Source organism: Hoplias malabaricus, chromosome 6 (genome assembly GCF_029633855.1).
Source record: "Hoplias malabaricus isolate fHopMal1 chromosome 6, fHopMal1.hap1, whole genome shotgun sequence".
NCBI lineage: Eukaryota > Metazoa > Chordata > Actinopteri > Characiformes > Erythrinidae > Hoplias > Hoplias malabaricus.
The window spans coordinates 41,023,986-41,042,926 of record NC_089805.1 but is presented as its reverse complement, the minus strand read 5'-3'; the positions used below and the strand labels follow the sequence as shown (position 1 = coordinate 41,042,926).

General features: G+C 41.5%; 1 protein-coding gene across 2 annotated transcripts; it reads right to left on the bottom strand.

Moving 5' to 3' along the window:
• Positions 1-1,865: 1,865 nt before the first annotated feature.
• mgat1b (alpha-1,3-mannosyl-glycoprotein 2-beta-N-acetylglucosaminyltransferase b) lies at positions 1,866-18,903 on the bottom strand. 2 transcript variants are annotated; one of them, XM_066675337.1, is made up of 3 exons: positions 18,531-18,903; positions 8,939-9,828; positions 1,866-5,101 (listed from the first exon to the last, which is right to left on the bottom strand). In XM_066675337.1, the coding sequence occupies exons 1-3, from the start codon at positions 18,538-18,540 to the stop codon at positions 4,403-4,405; spliced, it is 1,599 nt and encodes a 532-aa protein (XP_066531434.1). In that variant the 5' UTR covers positions 18,541-18,903; the 3' UTR covers positions 1,866-4,402. The 2 variants fall into 2 exon arrangements, with proteins under 2 accessions (XP_066531434.1, XP_066531435.1); XM_066675338.1 differs by lacking the exon at positions 18,531-18,903 and adding an exon at positions 15,967-16,024.
• Positions 18,904-18,941: the final 38 nt, after the last annotated feature.

Here is an 18,941-nt window from a genome sequence, read left to right as displayed (position 1 = left end):
GTCAGAGGAAGTGTGCAGAGTGGTGTCAGCAGTAAGGCATTATAAAGGGAAGTCAACAGGATGAGAAAAAAGTGAGAAGGGAAATCTGTGCTAACAAATTGTGTGTGGATGGTGGGTGTGTGCAAGTTCAGCGCAAGGGGACAGGAAACTAAAATACAAGTGCAGAAAAGCCTAAGTTATTATTATTATATTTTTTAAACTCAATTTATATTCTCTAAATTAGCTTCAGATTTAAAATAGATTGTTATTCCTTTCATGATTTAGTTGCACTATAGGCCTAAAAGCTGTTTGAACAATACTGTGAGGATCTGAAGGCATTTAGTCATAACAGAGCAGGAGCAAACAGCTCTATCACATGAGACAATAGTTACACGGCTCCGCCACCCAAAGCTGGTGGGCCACTTTAGGCTGGTGCTGCTGCTCCAGGAACTCCTCTGGTAAAGGTTAATGATTTTCTATGAAGATTACAATGTGTAATCTGTCTGTGTACACCATTACCATTAAAGCCTACCATTATTTAACCCATTTCCCTAACAACTGTAAGAGAAATGCCATGAGGTGAGTGGTTAATACATAGATAATGAGAGTCCTAAACTGTCCAGCTTCCTGAGCTGCCTTAATCTTTTTGGTGGGTGACTCTTTAAAGAGGTGGGAAAATGCAGCTGCTGTAAAGTAAAATTCCTGAGTTGCAGCAGTGCATGCTGTTTAATGGTGGAAAATAAGCACGGAGGAAAACCTTGGAGAAAATGGGACCAGCAGTAAAGGATTTTAACCGTTTATCTTAATTCAGAATCTTTTAAAGGCTAAGCACCAGCTCTATGAAAGAGTCAAACAAATAAATACAGTGGAGTTTGAGTTCCTAACTTGTGTTTATTGAGAGTCAGAAAACATGTTATTTCTTACTAATTGAAGGAATAAGGTTTAAAAGACCGTTGGTCCCCCCCCCCACGGTGTTGGGAAACTCTAATAGGCGTCTTGCCTGTGACGTAGATGGTGGACAACAACTCTAGAAGTTGCACTTAATTTAATGCAAAATGATGAAAAGGTGTGTTGTTTTTGGCTGCAATCATTCAATGTACAGTGGGACATCTGTGAACAAATGGCCCAAAGATCCCAAAATATCCAGAACATGGACTAAATTTGTCAACTTTAAACGGGCACTTTGGAAAGGACCCTCCGCTCACTCCGTTATCTGTAGCTCATTTCACTGGCGCTTTTCCAAAAATATGGGCATGTAAGGACACCAACGAAAGGTGTTCAAGAGCCTCTGTAACATGGAGGTAAACAGGGTAAGGACACTCACTTCGCCTGTTTTAGTTGGTGTTAGTTAACGTTAGCTTGACTCGCTAAACTCGGTGGCTCAGATTATACTCGGCTACGTAGCTGCATTACGGAGGTTTATAGTGTCGGATGAATTCGAGTTCGACTTCGATCACATTTACAAGAATAACGGTACCTCTACATTTGAGTTTATCTTATTGCTAGGCTATTGTCATGAATAATGTTGGTTATTTAGCTAGATACTGTCATAACAGTCAGTCATAACGGTGTTTTACCGCGGCGTTGTTCAGCTGTTGTCCACCAGTGACGTCACACGGTTGCGTTCAAGAATTTCCGTAGCGAGCTCGGGTTTTTCCGTCAGTTTAATAAAGTTGTCAGTTTTAAAGCAAATTAAGCTGCTATTTTCATTTTAATTCATACTTATATCTGTCAGTAACTACAATAATGTGAAATATTCAAGGAGGTCCATTAAGTGGTGCTTAGCCTTTAAAGTACTCCCAGATATCACTGTGAATATTAACCTATATCCACAGAACACGAACAAAGGATTTTCTCATATACTGACATATCAAAATAGTCTTTTATTCTCAATGTATTAAATTTATAAACAACACATCAGGCAGTGGTTTTATACTTCATCATACAGACATCTGGACATAAACTCTCGCTCGCAAACGTCAGTACAGTTCATTTAAATTATATTAGATTTCCCCCCCTCTCATCCCACCTACTTAAATGAATGCATTCGAAAGAACATGTAAAGCAACACATCTAACGCTCATTGGTTTTGCAACAAACCTAACATTTTGGGACATCTTTGAAATGCAATGAAATTTCTCCCAAAGTCAGGAGAATGAAGTAGGTTTCAAGTACGTTACTTCAATAAAAAGAACAGGAAAAAAAATTAAAATAAGAGAGAAAAATCACAGACTCTATCATGAGATTTGGTGCTCCAGATGCAGGAATCTTTTAGGCTAATCATTCCCGGCACAGAACGGAACTTCACTTCATCACTTTTCCAGAATAGTGCTACTGCACAAAAGGGTACAACCTGCTTTTGTTTGAATGCCTCCAGACGTCGAACCAGACGATGGTTACAACATTGTTCTTCATTCATAATCTCAGTAACTTCATTCCAAACAATGGAAAAGACAATCGTTTCTTCGGTCACTGAGACAGGAGGATCCTGGTTGACGACAGTTTTAATCAAAGACCATCCAGGAAAGTAGTGGCAACCCCATAAATACTCGTCACTGCACTGTAGACCGAGTTGAACACTGGGAATTACAGCAACATTAAAAACAACGATTCTACTCAGTGCTCCCCCTAATCTCGAATGTAGTTCTGTGCTCAAACTGTGCTTCTTTACTTTTGCACTGAGGCTACAAGTCTAGCACAGCTTTGAAAGGTTTTGCGGTCTACTAAGTGTAGGCCTTAATTATCACACACTTGTCAAACCACATCCACGTGTTGAGCAGTTTCACAGAGGCCTGCTGGTGTGGTTTCTGAAACCGAGAGACGTACTGTTAGCTATAAATATGGACTAAAGTACACAGCATAGGGAAGAACAGTAGCAGTGCAGCGCAGCTGAAGATGCACGTTTGTCTGTTCTTTTGTGCAGCTATAGTTAGAAAACATTCAGACGCTCAGCAACCACGTTAGTGAGTCTATTGATGTTTACTGACCCATTCACTGTGGTCTGAGGCAGGTCTGTGATTACTGCTTGCAGTTAGAGCTGCGCTGATGGGTTTTGTGTTACGGATTAGACAAATGCAGCATATAAATGTGTTTTGGAAGTTGGTTTACTGGTCAACCAGCATGACCCCGCCGGGTGAGCAGTTAACCTAGCACCAGACTGGCATAAAGCAGCTTAAACTAGTGTGAAGCAGCATGGCTGTGCAGAGATAATATCATATAATATACAGAACTGCACACACACACACACACACACTGAACGATCACTGGATCTACGCCCACTGTCTATTCTCTCAGCTCCACTGAGCACACAGGAGCACACTGTAGTTCTACCTTTACAGACTAGTCCACTCGTTGCTCTGCATACTTTCTTATCTTCATTTCATGTTGCTCTTCAATAGACAGGACCCCCAGGACCACCACAGAGCAGGTGTGATTTGGATGGTGGAGTTGTGCTGGTACGAGTGGATCAGACACAGCAGTGCTGTTCAAGTTTTTAAACACTGTGTGCCTCTGTTGCTGCACAGTTTGTGTTGGTCGTCCTTTAATCCTCTCCGGGACATCTCCGGACATTTTCGTCCCGAGTTTCTATAGAAATTCTCTGGAGGCATAAAACACCAGTGTCACTGCAGCGCTGACAACGATCCATCACCTAAATCATAGCTGCTCTGTGGGGGTCCTGACCATTGAAGTGCAGGGTGAACACAGGATAAGAAAGTATGCAGAGCAACGGATGTACTACAGTCTGTAACTGTGCTCCCGTGTGAACAGTGAGTGTAGATACAAGGTATGTGTTCCTAATCTAGTGATCGTTCAGTGTATAGGCTACTGACCTCTGAGGTGTTTGTCTCCCAATACCCTGTACAGAAGAGTGATTTCAGTATACAAAAAATACTGGCGATTAGACTGGTTTATCAACCACTCAGATATCCATCAACATCCCTGCTGTGTATATGCTTTCATTACATTCTGTAGCCACAGTGCAAAATTAAATTAAAGAGAAGGATCTTATGCATTAAACATGTCTTGATTCGTCTTAACTGGGGTAAGAACTGTCGTCAAAAAACTGTCGCCCCAGATTTAGCAACAAAATTCACATGGTCTCCATTAGAAACGGCAGGACCCTGCTACACTCCCTTCTGAGTATGACTGGTTGAGTAAAGGTGCACCAGATGCACAGCCTTTCTGTTGTTCCCAGTATGACAGGCTTTTCCTTCCTCCATTACCCTTCCTCAAAAAAAAAAATAAATAAATAACTTTACTTTGACCTTTCCCCATGTCTTTTAACCATGCATTAGCCTCTAGCTTTTGTGTGCCTTCACACCTTGCCTGTTTTCTTTGGTTTGAGAGGGTCTTCTGCTCTTCTCTTGCATGGTTGTCATAATTTGGAGTTTAATCATCTTGTCCGTGCCTAAATTCTGCCCTTTCAGCTCCAGCTGGTGTCATACTTTGTCCAGCCTTTAGGGGGTGCCAGAAAAATCCTTCGGCCACGCGACAGAAAGCTGACCACTCCTCTGTAGCCAGTGCGGGGGACACCTGACTTCAAGTCATCCATCACTCCCAGATTACGGGCTAACACTTTGAAGCTCTCTCTGCTTGAATACTGCACTCTGAACGGGCCGGAGCCCTTCAAACTGCCCTGCTGCACCTCCTCCACCTTCACCAAGGGAGCGCTGTACACCTCCTTATTGAAGGTGTCGTCATACTGCTCCCTGACTAAATAAGACAAATCCTGTGTAGTGAAAGGCACAAATTCAGTGTTGAGTTTAATGTATCGCAGGTACTGGTCAAAAAACTGACCCAAACTGACTCCTTTCCGGCCGAAAGTCATAGTCCTGGAGATCTCCGGCCGAATGCAAGAACGGTCTTTTCGCTGCTCGGGATGTCGCATCCAGTCGTCCCAAAAGGCCTTGGGCCATTTGGGCTCCAGCTCTGCCCACGCCTCCTTCAGCAGCATCCACCCGAGTCCAGGAAAGAAATCTGTCCGGTAGAGGAGGTCGGGTTTGCCTGGGTCCACCAGCCCGTCACGTCCGTTATCGTTCCAGGCGGAAATGCACCACAGAGTGGGGTCGGCGCGGAGGATCGGGTAAAGAGCACGGAAATATTCGAAGAAGTCTGGGGCCACCTAGAGGGACACAAAAGAGCAGTCTTTATGAAGAAAGTGACCAACCAAGGAAATACATTACAGACACATCATATTAAAACAAACACTGTGTTTCACGTGGTAGGCCTGTGTGTGGCCCATTTGCAAAGAAACTGTCTGTAATACCGCTCCATTAGCAAGAGCTCCTGGGTGGATGGAAGCAAGGATGTGCTCCCACCGAGTGAAGCCAGTCACCGCATCTTTTGGGGGGCAGCAGTTCTTTTGGAACTGTTGCTAACATAATGCCACTGGAGAGCTCAATGCACCTCAAAGTCCCCACACATACTTTGATGGAGAGAAGGGGGCCATCGTAACCCACCCACAGCACAAAGCTTCTGGCCTGGGATGGCTGAGGCATCACCAGGGATTGATGACAGCACCAACACGTATTCTGCTGCACCAAAATAAAGATTTTTTGGATGGACATTCATTCATTATCTGTAACCCTAATCCAGTTCAGGGTCGCGGTGGGTCCAGAGCCTACCTGGAATCATTGGGCGCAAGGCGTGAATACACCCTGGAGGGGGCGCCAGTCCTTCACAGGGCAACACACACACACTCACACCTACGGACAATTTTGAGTCACCAATCCACCTACCAACGTGTGTTTTTGGACTGCGGGAGGAAACCGGAGCACCCGGAGGAAACCCACGCAGACACAGAGAGAACACACCACACTCCTCACAGACAGTCACCCGGTGCGCCACCGTGATGCCCTTGGATGGACATATTTTCATTATTATAGTGGAGGTTATAAAGGTGCGGAAACAAAAACAACCTTTCCTTAAATACTGTACAAATAAATGGCGTCCATTTTGAATACACGTGGGCGGGGGAAATCAAAGGTAAAACTAAGGGGAAGAACATGGACTCTTTACAACAGAAGTGTGAAACATCCGTTAAGGGCATGAGTCCAGCACCGCGTGGTGATTTTCCTACTCAAACACGGCTGATTCAAATCAGCAGTCATCCAGTGTAGTGTGTGCTCGAGCAGAAAAATAACTGGACACTGCTGACTTTTACAGCCAACAGTGTTTGAACACACAGGTCCCTCAAGGTGACGGTGACATTTCTCACAGTAATTATTTGAAAACGTTGACTGAACATTTGCTGATCCAGCTGGCTCTTTTATACTCGGGTTTATGGAGATGGGCTGTGTGTCCCTTTGGGATTCCTAGTTGCACACAACCATTTCCACTTTAACTGAGCCAAGTTGTTTAAGCCAATGGTCAGTTAAATGTGCTAATCTGGGTGAACAAACCAGGATTACAGCTGTCAGCTGGGCTCTGAAAAAGATCATCCCATTTGCTAGATGCACTGGTGTGACCTGTGGGGGTTTGTAACATGATGGGGGTTTTATTTAAAAAAAAATATGGTCGATGATATCTGCACAATCCAGTTTTTCCAGTGTCCCTGTATTGTCTGTTTCTTGGAGGCACACACAGATCAGCAGTTGGTTTTTGTGCACGCTGGGACAGTTATTAGCATGAAAATAATAGGGTTTAGAGTGATGCTAGAAACTCAATACAGCCTGTAACCCAAGACGAACGCCCCGGCACACAACAGGCCCTGAATTAAACATTTAATCATACATTTATATAATTATAATCCTATGAGCCAAAGCATCTATACGGAGGAGATTAGTAAAAGCCATTTTAATTCATTAAGCAGAAACTATGTTTTAATTTCCTTATTAATAAGTCTCGTTGACGCCGATGGACCCGGCTGCTGAAAACACAACCTCAAGGACAAAAATCTTTCAGACATTTCTTTTCTCAGGTGGAAATTAGACTTTGAAATCAGTTTGGCTTCGAGACTTTTCAAAAGAACAGGAAGTTCAGAAACTTGAACATAAAAGACCCCAGCGACAATGACAGGCTCTTTCATCCTTCTTCCATATAAATTTTATTAAAGAACAAAAAAAATGTAATTTCAAGTACTGCACACCAGCCTCTGAGGTATTTCTGTTTGGTCGGTGCACTGGTGTTAACTGCACATGGCAACAGAGCAGTCATTTAGAAACGTGAAACTCCTTTTAGACCTTACTCTACAAATATTTTACAGACATGTGCGAACACACAGTGAGAGCATGTGCACAGCTTATGGTTTTAAATAAGAAGCTATCAGCGGACGGTTCACAGTGCACATGTACACATAGAACCCGTCTCTTCAGGCTTTCGTTTACATGGATTTTAGGAAAATACTGGGGGAATGAATTCGCTCCCTAGGGGGGAAAAAAAAAATAAAAAAAATAAAAATAAAAAAAGGTGTTTGTGTTCCCACTCCACTACACTTCTGATAAATAACGCTATTTATTATAATACTATTCAGTAAAGTTTGTGGTGGCATGGTGGTGCAGCAGGTAAGTGTCGCAGACACACAGCTCCAGGGACCTGGAGGTTGTGGGTTCGATTCCCGCTCCGAGTGACTGTCTGTGAGGAGTGTGGTGTGTTCTCCCTGTGTCTGTGTGGGTTTCCTCTGGGTGACTGTCTGTGAGGAGTGTGGTGTGTTCTCCCTGTGTCTGCGTCGGTTTCCTCCGGGTGACTGTCTGTGAGGAGTGTGGTGTGTTCTCCCTGTGTCTGCGTGGGTTTCCTCCGGGTGACTGTCTGTGAGGAGTGTGGTGTGTTCTCTCTGTGTCTGCGTGGGTTTCCTCCGGGTGACTGTCTGTGAGGAGTGTGGTGTGTTCCCCCATGTGTCTGCGTGGGTTTCCTCCGGGTGACTGTCTGTGAGGAGTGTGGTGTGTTCTCCCTGTGTCTGCGTGGGTTTCCTCCGGGTGCTCTGGTTTCCTCCCACAGTACAAAAACACACGTTGGTAGGTGGATTGGCGACTCAAAAGTGTCTGTAGGTGTGAGTGAATGTGTGAGTGTGTGTGTTGCCCTGTGAAGGATTGGTGCCCCCTCCAGGGTGTATTCCCACCTTGCACCCAATGTTTCCAGGTAGGCTTTGGACCCACCGCTTACACACAAAGTCTTAATGTTGTATTTTTACCGTATGTTTTCGATAAACTTTGAAAATAATGAACATCAATCTGTAGAATTATTGTAATAAACGATCTTATTAGGATCCAAAATATGAAAACAAATTTTACAACCTTACGTTACAGCTTACACTTTCCCTGATGTTAATATAAATCGCCATACAATTAATAACAGGATTGTCTTCTGTATAACTTATTCATTTATAATGACAACAGTTTTACCTGCCAACTAGGCAAAACATTATCATCGAGTGCTGCTCTGCCAAACTGAGGCGCTGGCACTCTCTGGACAAGCTCATCCATTTTACTCTGTAATGGAGAGCAGATCTAATGCATCACAGTAATATTAGCTCGAATGAAAATACATCAGAATTTTGCGCACTTATTTGCATAGTTCAGATGGTTATGTTTTCTTTGTACAGCCTATAATTATGTGCTGTGTAATCCGTTACATATGTTATTGAACTAGTTATGAATTAGCAGATTTATAATAGATTCACAATACCCGACTCGGCCTGTCACAATAGCCACTGTTTTGTGGTTGATATATTGTCCTAGAAATAACTGCGACAAACAATATTCATCCCAGTGATATGATACGATATAATATAATGATGATATTAATTAATAATATAAGAGTCCCTGAATAGAGAGGTCAGAGAAAACCACGACTGGCTAAAATATAGGTGACATTCGCCCAAACACACAATGCCCAAGACGTATTCAGCCACTGTGAAAAAGGTCCCATTCAATTCGTGTACTTAGTACTTAGACGCACTGAATTATTTTCTAATGGTTATTCACAAACTCAGAGATTTCCAACCGTAGACCTGTATTCTTACCTCCAGATCATCCTCCACAATGACCACAGTGGAGTAGCTGAAGGTATTGAAGATCTGGTTCAGGGCCCAGCGGTAATGTCTGGCGATCTTGTAGTAGCCCTGGAACTTCCTGTGATCTGGCCGCACTGGAATATCCGCGAGATCCGGTTGGCTGATGTGGGTCACCTGACTTCCATAGGAGCCAATGACCCGTGCCGTATCGGCATGACCGCAGTCCTGGCTGACGATGATTGGATGAAGCTCCACCGAAGGGCGGTACTGTATCAGTTTGTCCAGACTCCTTTTCACTGTGACCCTGTCACAAGCGATGACCAGGATTGGGATGACAGTTTGAGAACTAGACTCAGTAAGGGCCACTTTATTTTCAGAAGATTGTTTCTCATCGTCCAGGTCCTGCTCTTTCTCTGCTTGAGGCGACGTGATGACCGGAGTCTGTACTTTTTCCGGAAAGTCTTTGCTTTCATCCAAGGTGGGTAACTGGGGCACTTTCTGCGGCTCTTTAACTTCGTCCCTCTGGTTCTTGGTGTCTTTCGCCTCTCTCCTCCCCATGTCTTTACGCTCTTCCCATAGCGAGCGGTGACTCTGTATCTGTTTCAGGAGTTTTTTCTGAGTCTCCAATTCTGATTCCACCTCTTCGGCCAATCGGATTACTTCACCGGCCAGTCCGCTAGCTCCGCCCTTTTTCCCTTTACCTGCCGCCCATTCCTCTCCTGCACCTGGTTCAGCTCCGCCTCCTTCTCCCAGTCGACCAATGGGCGGTCTTCCCCAAAGGAAGAGAAGGAGCAAGGCATTCCAGGCCACGAAGAGAAACGCTCCACACAAGATAAGGGTCCCTTTCTTGCGAACCATGGCCCAGTGACACCACAGGAGAGACCGAAGTGAGGAAAAGGCTAGAGAAAGACGAAGAGAGAAGAATTAAAGCACAGGTCAAAAAAAGAACACAGTTGGCCACTCCTATTTAGATGCTTTCTTTCTATACTGTGCTGTAGGGCTGTTGCAAGCAGCATTTTACATGTCCCTAGTGTCTTATACCACATATATAATCCTGAATAACAAAATCATTTACATTTAGGCCACATTTTTCTCTCCTGAAAAAGAAAAGAATAACTGTACCCAGGCGTTCACTGCTTCCCTATGGATTCCCCAGACGCTACATACTCAAGAGTCAAATGAAAGATGCCTTGTCTGAAATAACACTGCTTAAAAAAACAAAAGGTTAGATATCATTCTGTAGTGAGTAACGGCTTATTTAGAATGGCTCCACACAGGCTGAGGGACTCTAAAAGGTAGTATTCAGTATGGAAGGGGAAGCAGAATCTGTAATGTTATCCGTCTACTTCTGGACTGAACAGAAGGGTAAGAGAGAATCACCCCCCCAAGGCTGAACGCAACCAAGCGAAACATCTCCATTTTATTTACAAAGTCTGTAGGTTAATGCACATATAGCAGTCGTACACCTGCCCTCACTCACTGAAAATTGTTCAGCAACTGCAGAGATGATGAATCACACTAAAGCTCGTGAACCTGGTGAGAGATTTACAAGGCTCTTCTCTCTATGTTCACTACAAAGTTAAAAACACCGTCTGTGTGTGATTTCGACCAAAATAATGGCCCATTTAGAGGGAAATGCTTGTTTTTTCATTGCACAATATACACCAAATTTGTGCCACATCATTTACCCCTATCCGGCAGTGAAAAACCCACTGTGCCCATTGAGCTTTTGAAGGTTAAAGTAGCCCCTGCCACATACACTGCGCCCACAAGTAGACAAGAGACTCTGATACTTCCAGTGGGTTAGTCTGGCCTCACTGTCAGGACTGGGCCTGTATATGTACACACACGTATAGGCATTTCTGTATATTGTTTTGGACTGGCTCTGGTACTGGTCCAATGTGAAAGACTGCCACTTCCAATGCGACATGCCAAAATAGCAGACTCGTGATTGGTCCTTTGTGACCACATGCAAAAGACAAGACTAGTTCGAACAGTCTGTTATCTCCTCCATCTGAAAAACGATAGAAACGGAAATGTAATTATTTGATTTCATTGTACCATTCCTTTAAAAGAACATCAGCCTTAAAATATACAAACTCCCTTTTCATGAGAGTAAAAAGCCAACAGAAGAGACAGACACTGAAAATCACTCAAATTATTTTGCAGTGTTGGAGTTCAAGAAAACAAACCATAATCCAATGGAGAGAATGCACATAAATCATTATAAAGATGACAACTCTACCGTAAATGGAACACGAGTTCAGATTTGGGGACACTTCAGGAACGTAATACTTCCCACAATGTTTTCCCCAGAAAGGTACAAAGCCTGCTTTTATCAGAGGAAGCCCATCTAGAGGAATTGAAACTGACAGTTTGATAAAGCTGCCTTGTGCCATTATTATGAGTGCGTATGCAGTAATTACACTGGCAGTCAATGCTTATTTTTTATTTTCAAGCTCAAAGATCTTTAATAACAACACAGCCGCGGTAGAGTACGTCTATGAAATGCGACGTCCCAATTATACGCGTCTTCATAAGGGTAGTTTGGCTACAGAATACGAGTGGTAGCCTATTTTTCTAAGTAGGGCAGAAGTATGCCTGGTTTGTATACAAGACACAACGTACATTTCCTTTTATACTAGACCTAGGATGTTGAAGGAGGGAGAAGTAGCACAAAATCTAAACGCTAGTGCTTTGTTGCTACAGATCCAGAGTCTGGAAGATGCAGTATCCTGTATCTTATGATATTTAGGAAGGGATGGACAGTAGGGCTGTATGCACGATGGGATTTATTAAAATTTGTGTTTCGAAATGTGCTGAAATTTTGTGTTTTTTTCTTTTTTAAAAAAAAAACAAAAAAAAAACAACAACATGGTAAAGTGCTTTAATTAAAAACCTAACCGCAAGTTGACATTGTATTCTGCCTGTGGCCAAGTCAGATTGCCCATGCTAATTAGTCTCAGATGGGCAGAGATGCGTTTATTAGCATATCTAAAAATACACAGGTGAAGGGATTTATTCAGTAACATGGCACCTTATGCTCTTAGAAACAATTAGCACAGAGCATCAGCCATTATCCAGAACAGAATGCGATGATTGTAGGGTATAGTTTACTATTATTCCTCCTCTTAGAACTTGTTTAAACAATTTAACAACTTATCTGAAGGGTTTTAAAATTAAACAAAAATACGTGGGCTTCAAACGACGGCGTGTCTTTAACAAATCCCATGTGCTCATGATTAGGGTTTGAGCACTGTTCAGTGTAACCCAAGTCTAAACTCTACACCAGGGCTTGGGATTCATCATAATTAACAGATACCCACACAATTTACATAAAATATACACTTATAAATCATTAAAACTCTGTGTCCAAAGCAAAAGGTTCAGTTTGTAGACAAAATCTAAGCAAACGAACATTGTTGACCCAGGTCTCTCTGACCTCTCATGATTTCATCATCATACCTAGCAGTGTGGGATCACGAGGACACCGTCTTGATCAGACTGCTGCTGATTGTAACAGTTTATGAGTCAGTGAGTGAGTAGTGTACATTTCAGAACAATCCTGCTCATTGATAATAATAAGTGACTATTAGTTACTTCAGTTTAATAACAAATACAGCTGACGTATTGATAAAACTATGGTAGGGACCGTAAAAGTGTTCAGCAAAAACAGGAAAGAGTCCTGCCAGCCTGTGGTCTACAGCGATGCTGACTAATGCCTTCCTGAAGCCCTCGTTCTCCGCCACAGAAACGTGGCACTGCCACCTCTTTCCATCCTCCTGTGGATTTATGAGGTCATAAATATTTTCAGAGTAAGCACTTTTTCATTAGCGACAAAACCTTCGCTGCTCCTTCAGCACAGGGGAAATTTTACAGACGATATTCAAACAAGAGCAACCACTATTCATATTGACTAATGGTGGAGTAAACACTGCTGGGGAAACGATATCAGACACTAACAAAACTTTGATCCACTTTGAGAACTCGCATACATTTTAAAAAAGCTTCCAAACCCACAGCAAACAGTCCCTGAACTATACACAGAGCCTGGATCTTAAAATTTAAACAGCAAATACTTTTGGGAACCCCGGAGAAAAGCCTCAAGAGCCAGACAAATGCAGTCACACCTGTAAAATGTGTAAATGTGACTTTAAAGAGCTGAAAGAATGTTCTTCAACACCACCTGGGGGTTCATCTAGAAAACATTTGATCGTAGAAAAGATCGTAAGTACACGTTCATGTTCTTATAAACGGGTGAATATGAAAGTGAAATGGGACACCAGGTTGCTACAGAGATTATTTTAACCAACCCCTGAGGTTTTATAAATCACACGTATTCAAAAGCTGAGAATCAATCTTAAGAACAAATTCAGGATGAGATTTAAGTTCACTTTATAAATCCGGTTCCCGGCCTCCTTCACACAGTGTGATATAAAGAATTCCAATAAAGCTGGTTCTGCTCCTCTGACACCACTCCCTCCCCCCTCACACCCGTGAAACAGCTGGAGGACTTTAAGCCTGAGAGAGGTGTTCTGAAATGACCAAGTCCATTCATCCCCAGTGTCTGACACGAGTCTGCACAGGAAAGTCAATACAAACTGGAGCGTCTCGCGTCCCGCTGCGATGCACAGGATTAGCTCATAACAGCTGTTGACTCCAGAGGAACTGCCAATGGTCTGTCACAACTTACATACGAACCGGAATGCTAGCATGTATTTTAATATGGAGGACACGGCTGCAACGATCAAGGAACTTTTATGGCTGATTCCAATTGCTTTACAGCCAAACTGGCTGACTTTTATTAAACTCAAAGACAAACACATTCATCAAGACAGCACACTATTTTTCATTACTGTCTATTAGCCTCGTCAAAGTATAAATCGTTATTTGCTTTGTAACACTGATTTTCAATTTGTAAAAATGTAATTGTTTTTTTCCCCTCCACATTTACACAACTGCTTTCCAACCTTAGAGTTAAACAGGCTGTTTTTGTTACTGTGGCTTTTAGACCGATAGGTAATCGGCAACACTTTTTATAACTTCTATATGGAAGAGAGAAACTGCTGAATGTTGAAGAAGCACAAAGATAAACAGTTGTAGGTAAATGATTAGAAGCCACTAGTCAAATGAAAAGTTTTCTTGCTTATCTCAGTGAAAGTAAATTATCATTGGACGATACTGAGCACAAACCAATATCACGATTAATTTTACATTTTACCATGATTACGATTAATGAACTATTATTTTCTTTTTGTATTTTTGACTCTCAATTCTCTGACAAGTCTGTACTGTACTGTAAATAGGCTCCAGTATTAAAGCTGGGATATTTTTTCTTATGTTGCTGGGAGCTTGTTCCTCTCGTTTTTTGAGCACTGTTTATATGAGGTTGTTTCCATGAAGCAGATAGGGGCAGAACCATGTGATTACAGCTTGGTAGCATGGTTTTAAACAGACAGTGCATGAACACACAGTGGGGTCATAACAGAATAAAAATAACTGATATAATTGACATAGACAAGATGACGCCGATTTCGATTAATTTTAAATTAATTGCCCAGCCCTACTCAAAAGTGTCAAAAGTGTTTGTGTGAGTGAATGTGTGGGTGTGTGTTGAACTGTGTCGCCTCCAGGGTGTGTTCCCGCCTTGCGCCCAGTGATTCTGGGTGGGCTCTGGACCCACCGCGACCCTGAACTGGATAAGAGCTCACAGACAATGAATGAATCAATGTTATTTTCTATTTATATAACAGTTTAAAGCATTGGAAATATAAACAGGCACAGTTCACTAAAACATGCATGTGTGCGCTGTAAAGATATAAACATTTTTATAAAGAAAACCAACCACACGTGTAATAAACCATCTGCATATGACTTCATGTAAATACATTGTTTTTTTTCAAACAGTGAAAACTGAACTTGAAACAGACTGGGTTTTGCTTTCCATCTAAGTTTCCATATGCAGTCTGTAGGGACTGAGGAGTGAACAGTACAACAGGGGCCTGTCATCAAGATGAAGCATGGCCAAGCCCTTAACCTCAGTGTGAATCAGAAATCATTAGGTAAAACCTCTCTGTACTGTGACATATTCAAGTGAAACACTATCCACAAATCAAACATGATGATGTTTGCAAATATTATTTTCCACCCTTTGTTTCAGAATGATGTCATCAATCCTATGAAGCTTATTTGAGGTGAGTTTCCTGAAAAGAGATTAAACCTAGTTTTTTGGACTCACTGAGACAAAACCAGCCCATGTTTATGTTTAATCCCTGTGTGTGAAACTGACTCTGGATGTTCCGAGTGTAGCACAAGTCCATCTACAATAATTAAGGAGAAGTTGGAGTAAGGAATGGGTCAGTGAATCCAGCTCTGGCCAATAGTAAGATGCACAGAAGGTGTCTACTAAGTCCCTGTGACAATAATAACACCAATAATCTTTGGGATACAGTTGAGCGCTAATCTCCACTCTGCTCCTATTCAACGACAAGACTATCGTGGCTTTTGCGCGCTGAGTTTAAAGCAGGTTAATGCACAGGTAAACGGTCCTAGACTTACTTTAATGCATTAGTCGGTTGATAATTATTTAATTACTCTTATCTGGGCAAACAGCTGCAAAAGCAAAGTCATGTTCACTGCATATTTCAGCTTCTCAAACTGCCCTGTTTATCCACAGACATGTTTCCCACTCTTAAAAACGTCTAACTGAAAGTAGATAAAGAACATACCCACACTCCCCTTGTGCCAGCAAGAGAAGATTTCATCAAAACCACATGTAGACAACAACACAAGAGCTTTACACAGGAGGTAGAGAGAGAGAGAGAGAGATAGAGAGGCTGTGGTAGAAGCAGATATAAATTCAACAGAGGTAAGTTAACAGGAAATTACTGTTCAGATGAGAGCAGTTTAAAAGTGGTGAAAAGTACTGATACATTCAATTCTCGCTTCAGAAAAGATCAGCTGATGTATTAAAGAGCAAGGACAGCACAAGTCGGATTAGTGAGGGTAGGAAACGGTTAAATATAGTCAAGTAATACCTGGATAAAATGCAGTACACTACCTCCACGTCTTTCTTTCTCTCTCTTTCACGCTTACTCACAAACTGACAAACTGAGAACTGAGAGAAAGAGAGAGAGAGAGAGAGGAGGTGGAAGAGGAGGAGGAGGAAAGAAAGGGGAGGGAAATATTGCTCTCCTGCCTTCTATTAACCCCTTCCCTCCCTCCTATCCTTTAACTCTTGCTAACGTGTGACTGCCTGGTAGGCCGGTTTGGCCTGAGGTCAGAGTTCACGTCTACAAGCATGAAACCTTTCATGAACCAGAGCGGTGTCCTGACAGTTTACAGAAGCTGCTCTGCTTGATTTGGCCTGACCTGTAGCCCGAACCCTCACTGCATGCACTAGAAGAACTGACCAGCACGTGACCTCTAGACCAGCAGAAAATGAAGGAAAACAAAGTCCAAACTAAGCACTGCTGTATTATACAGAGTATATTACACAACATATCACCACTACTTTAACTACTTTAATGTAATCTGTATAAAAACTGTACATTAAAAAAAACTTTGTGGCAACAAGTGGTTTTAGTCAATAATATGAATAAAACATTGCTTTATTTATTATTTCATTTGTTTGAATTGAGGTATTCAGGTCAGTCTTTATAGACAGTACTTAGAGATCCGTCACAATTATTATATAAATTACATTAACACAATTATTTACGTTCCTAGCACTAAGATATTCGAGCTGTTAGATATTAACAGCTAGGAGCCAAGACTTTAAGCTTGTACTTTAATGATCACAAAAAATAAACAAGGATTCATTGATAAGAAACTGCAGACAGACGTCAATAACTAATATTTTTCATTAATGAATTTGATGATTACAAAATGTTGAAGTTGGGACTTAATGCAGCATTAAAGAAGAATATAATACCTATTTGTAAATGTTTACAAATGCAGTAAATTTAATAAAAATGCAGATATTTCAGCACAGGACTCCAGCACTGCTCTTCCAAACTATAATTAATACAATACCATTTGTAAAATCAGAAAAACAAAACACCTGAATGATGCAAATATCTGTCAAGAACAATGTAGTTCTGATATCTCTGCGGATCTCATGAGATGAAAGTTTAATTACAATTATTTAGATACCAATGAAGCCTAAGTTTTGTGACAGGGAAAGGAGTTTAATTTGTTAATATCATATTCGGTCCAATATTTCTAATTATATTTCAATTAAAATGACCAGTACACGCCACATTATACCACATGACGTCTAAGAAGACCAACCTAATCTGGCATAATTAAATTTAGACGAATGCCCTCCTTCACCTTTTCACATTCTCAGGGATTTTAGAGGGAAATAACACGCAAGAACAGGTTCTCTGCTGGCAATCTCCACTCCAGTATTTATGCTACACCTTCAGATATCTCTCTTTTGTGTAGCTTTAACTTTAAACACAAACCTTCAATCTTGCTGCATGTCATTTACTGAAGTCAAAACCAAAGCCAAAAAACAGACCAGTCTAGTGAACAAACAGAAAACCGCACATCAGGCTGCTCGAATAATAGTCCTTTAAAGACTGCTGCGTGCAGGGAATATCAAGGTTATACCTTTTTTGTGATTTTCATATGCTAGAAAATGAATCATGAGCAAACAGTGTTTCAAAAATGATCTCAAACAGGCAGATTCAGACAGCCAGGTTTTCTTACATCATAATCTTGAAGAACCAATCCCATCAATTTGTGGGGCAGCGCTTTCAAGCTGCGGTAAAGCGTCAGAATTGTGGGTAAAGATAGAAATGGGGACTAATTGCATATTTGTTGATCTGCATACTGTACGCAGGCAAACGTGGTAACATCAAAACTACTTTTAAAACTTAAATTAAACAGTAGGTGCTAATTAAAATAATTTAATTCTGTGATAAACAAAGTGTGGCTAGTTGTTATTTTCTCATTGACCAGGTTTGAAAAGACAACTAAGTTCACCATTTAAAGCCATTTATATTAAGTATGTTTGTGCTTGTAAATATAAACTAAATCGTTTAAATAGATTAACATATATACTGTAAAATAAAAACAAATAAACACCAAGGTTTTTGCATTTTTTGAACTTGAGAAAATGTATGTTAAATGACATTATCATATTTGACTATTTCTAATCAATACTTTTTAAAATAATTGTTACTTTTACAAATAATCACTCATTGCTCAAATAGCATGTCAAAGGTTGTTTTCCAAGGTGTATAACAACTTTTGCAGTTTTGTGTAAAACACGCAAACATTCCCAACAATATTCCTAATTAGTTTTTTTATTTTTTATTGGGGACTATTTAAGAATATCCTCAAAATGTGCCTCTCAATTTGAGCACTGCTGCCTTCACTTCTGCTCACGAGTGTTTACTAACAAATTAACAGCACTCTTTTCAGCTACAGCCTGCAATAAGGAAAAATTGAATTTTCCGTTCCACCTTAAACGCGGCAGCAATTCCATTCTGGCGCCGCGTTTAAGGTGGAACGGAAAATTTAAAAGCCAAGCCACACATTATCTATGCAAACAGATGAACAGAGGTGAACAAACAAAAGAAATAACCCTTACCTTTCTTCATTTTCTCCACTTCAGCAGGCAAACTTTGACCTGTGGTGTTAAGATGGATGGAATAACCTCACTCCAGACTCTTGGCCGGGCATTGGCAGCTTCTCACACTCTCTTTCTCGCTCTCCGTTATTTCAGCTCCTTCACTCCTGCATTTCTCCTCATTTCCCTCCGCCTCTCCTTCTCACACACATCTACGGACCTGCCATTCAAATGTAACGGTCTATAACCTCACCTCAGCACACATAAGAGGCCTGTAGCGCTTCAACGAATTAAGACACACCAACAGTTTAACCGAGAAGCCTCTCAGCGTTCACTTCCATTCGACATCGCTGTGTGTGTCTCTCTGTGTATGTGTGTGCGTATGTTTGTGCATTTTCTCCCTATGTGTGTATGTGCTGTGTACTGGCACTT

Bases quoted from the DNA above. Each gene is read 5' to 3' on its own strand.
- mgat1b (XM_066675337.1), bottom strand. The intron at 5,102-8,938 runs GTAAGAATACAG...GTGTCCCTCTAG, and splicing joins TTGTGGAGGATGATCTGGAG to GTGGCCCCAGACTTCTTCGA.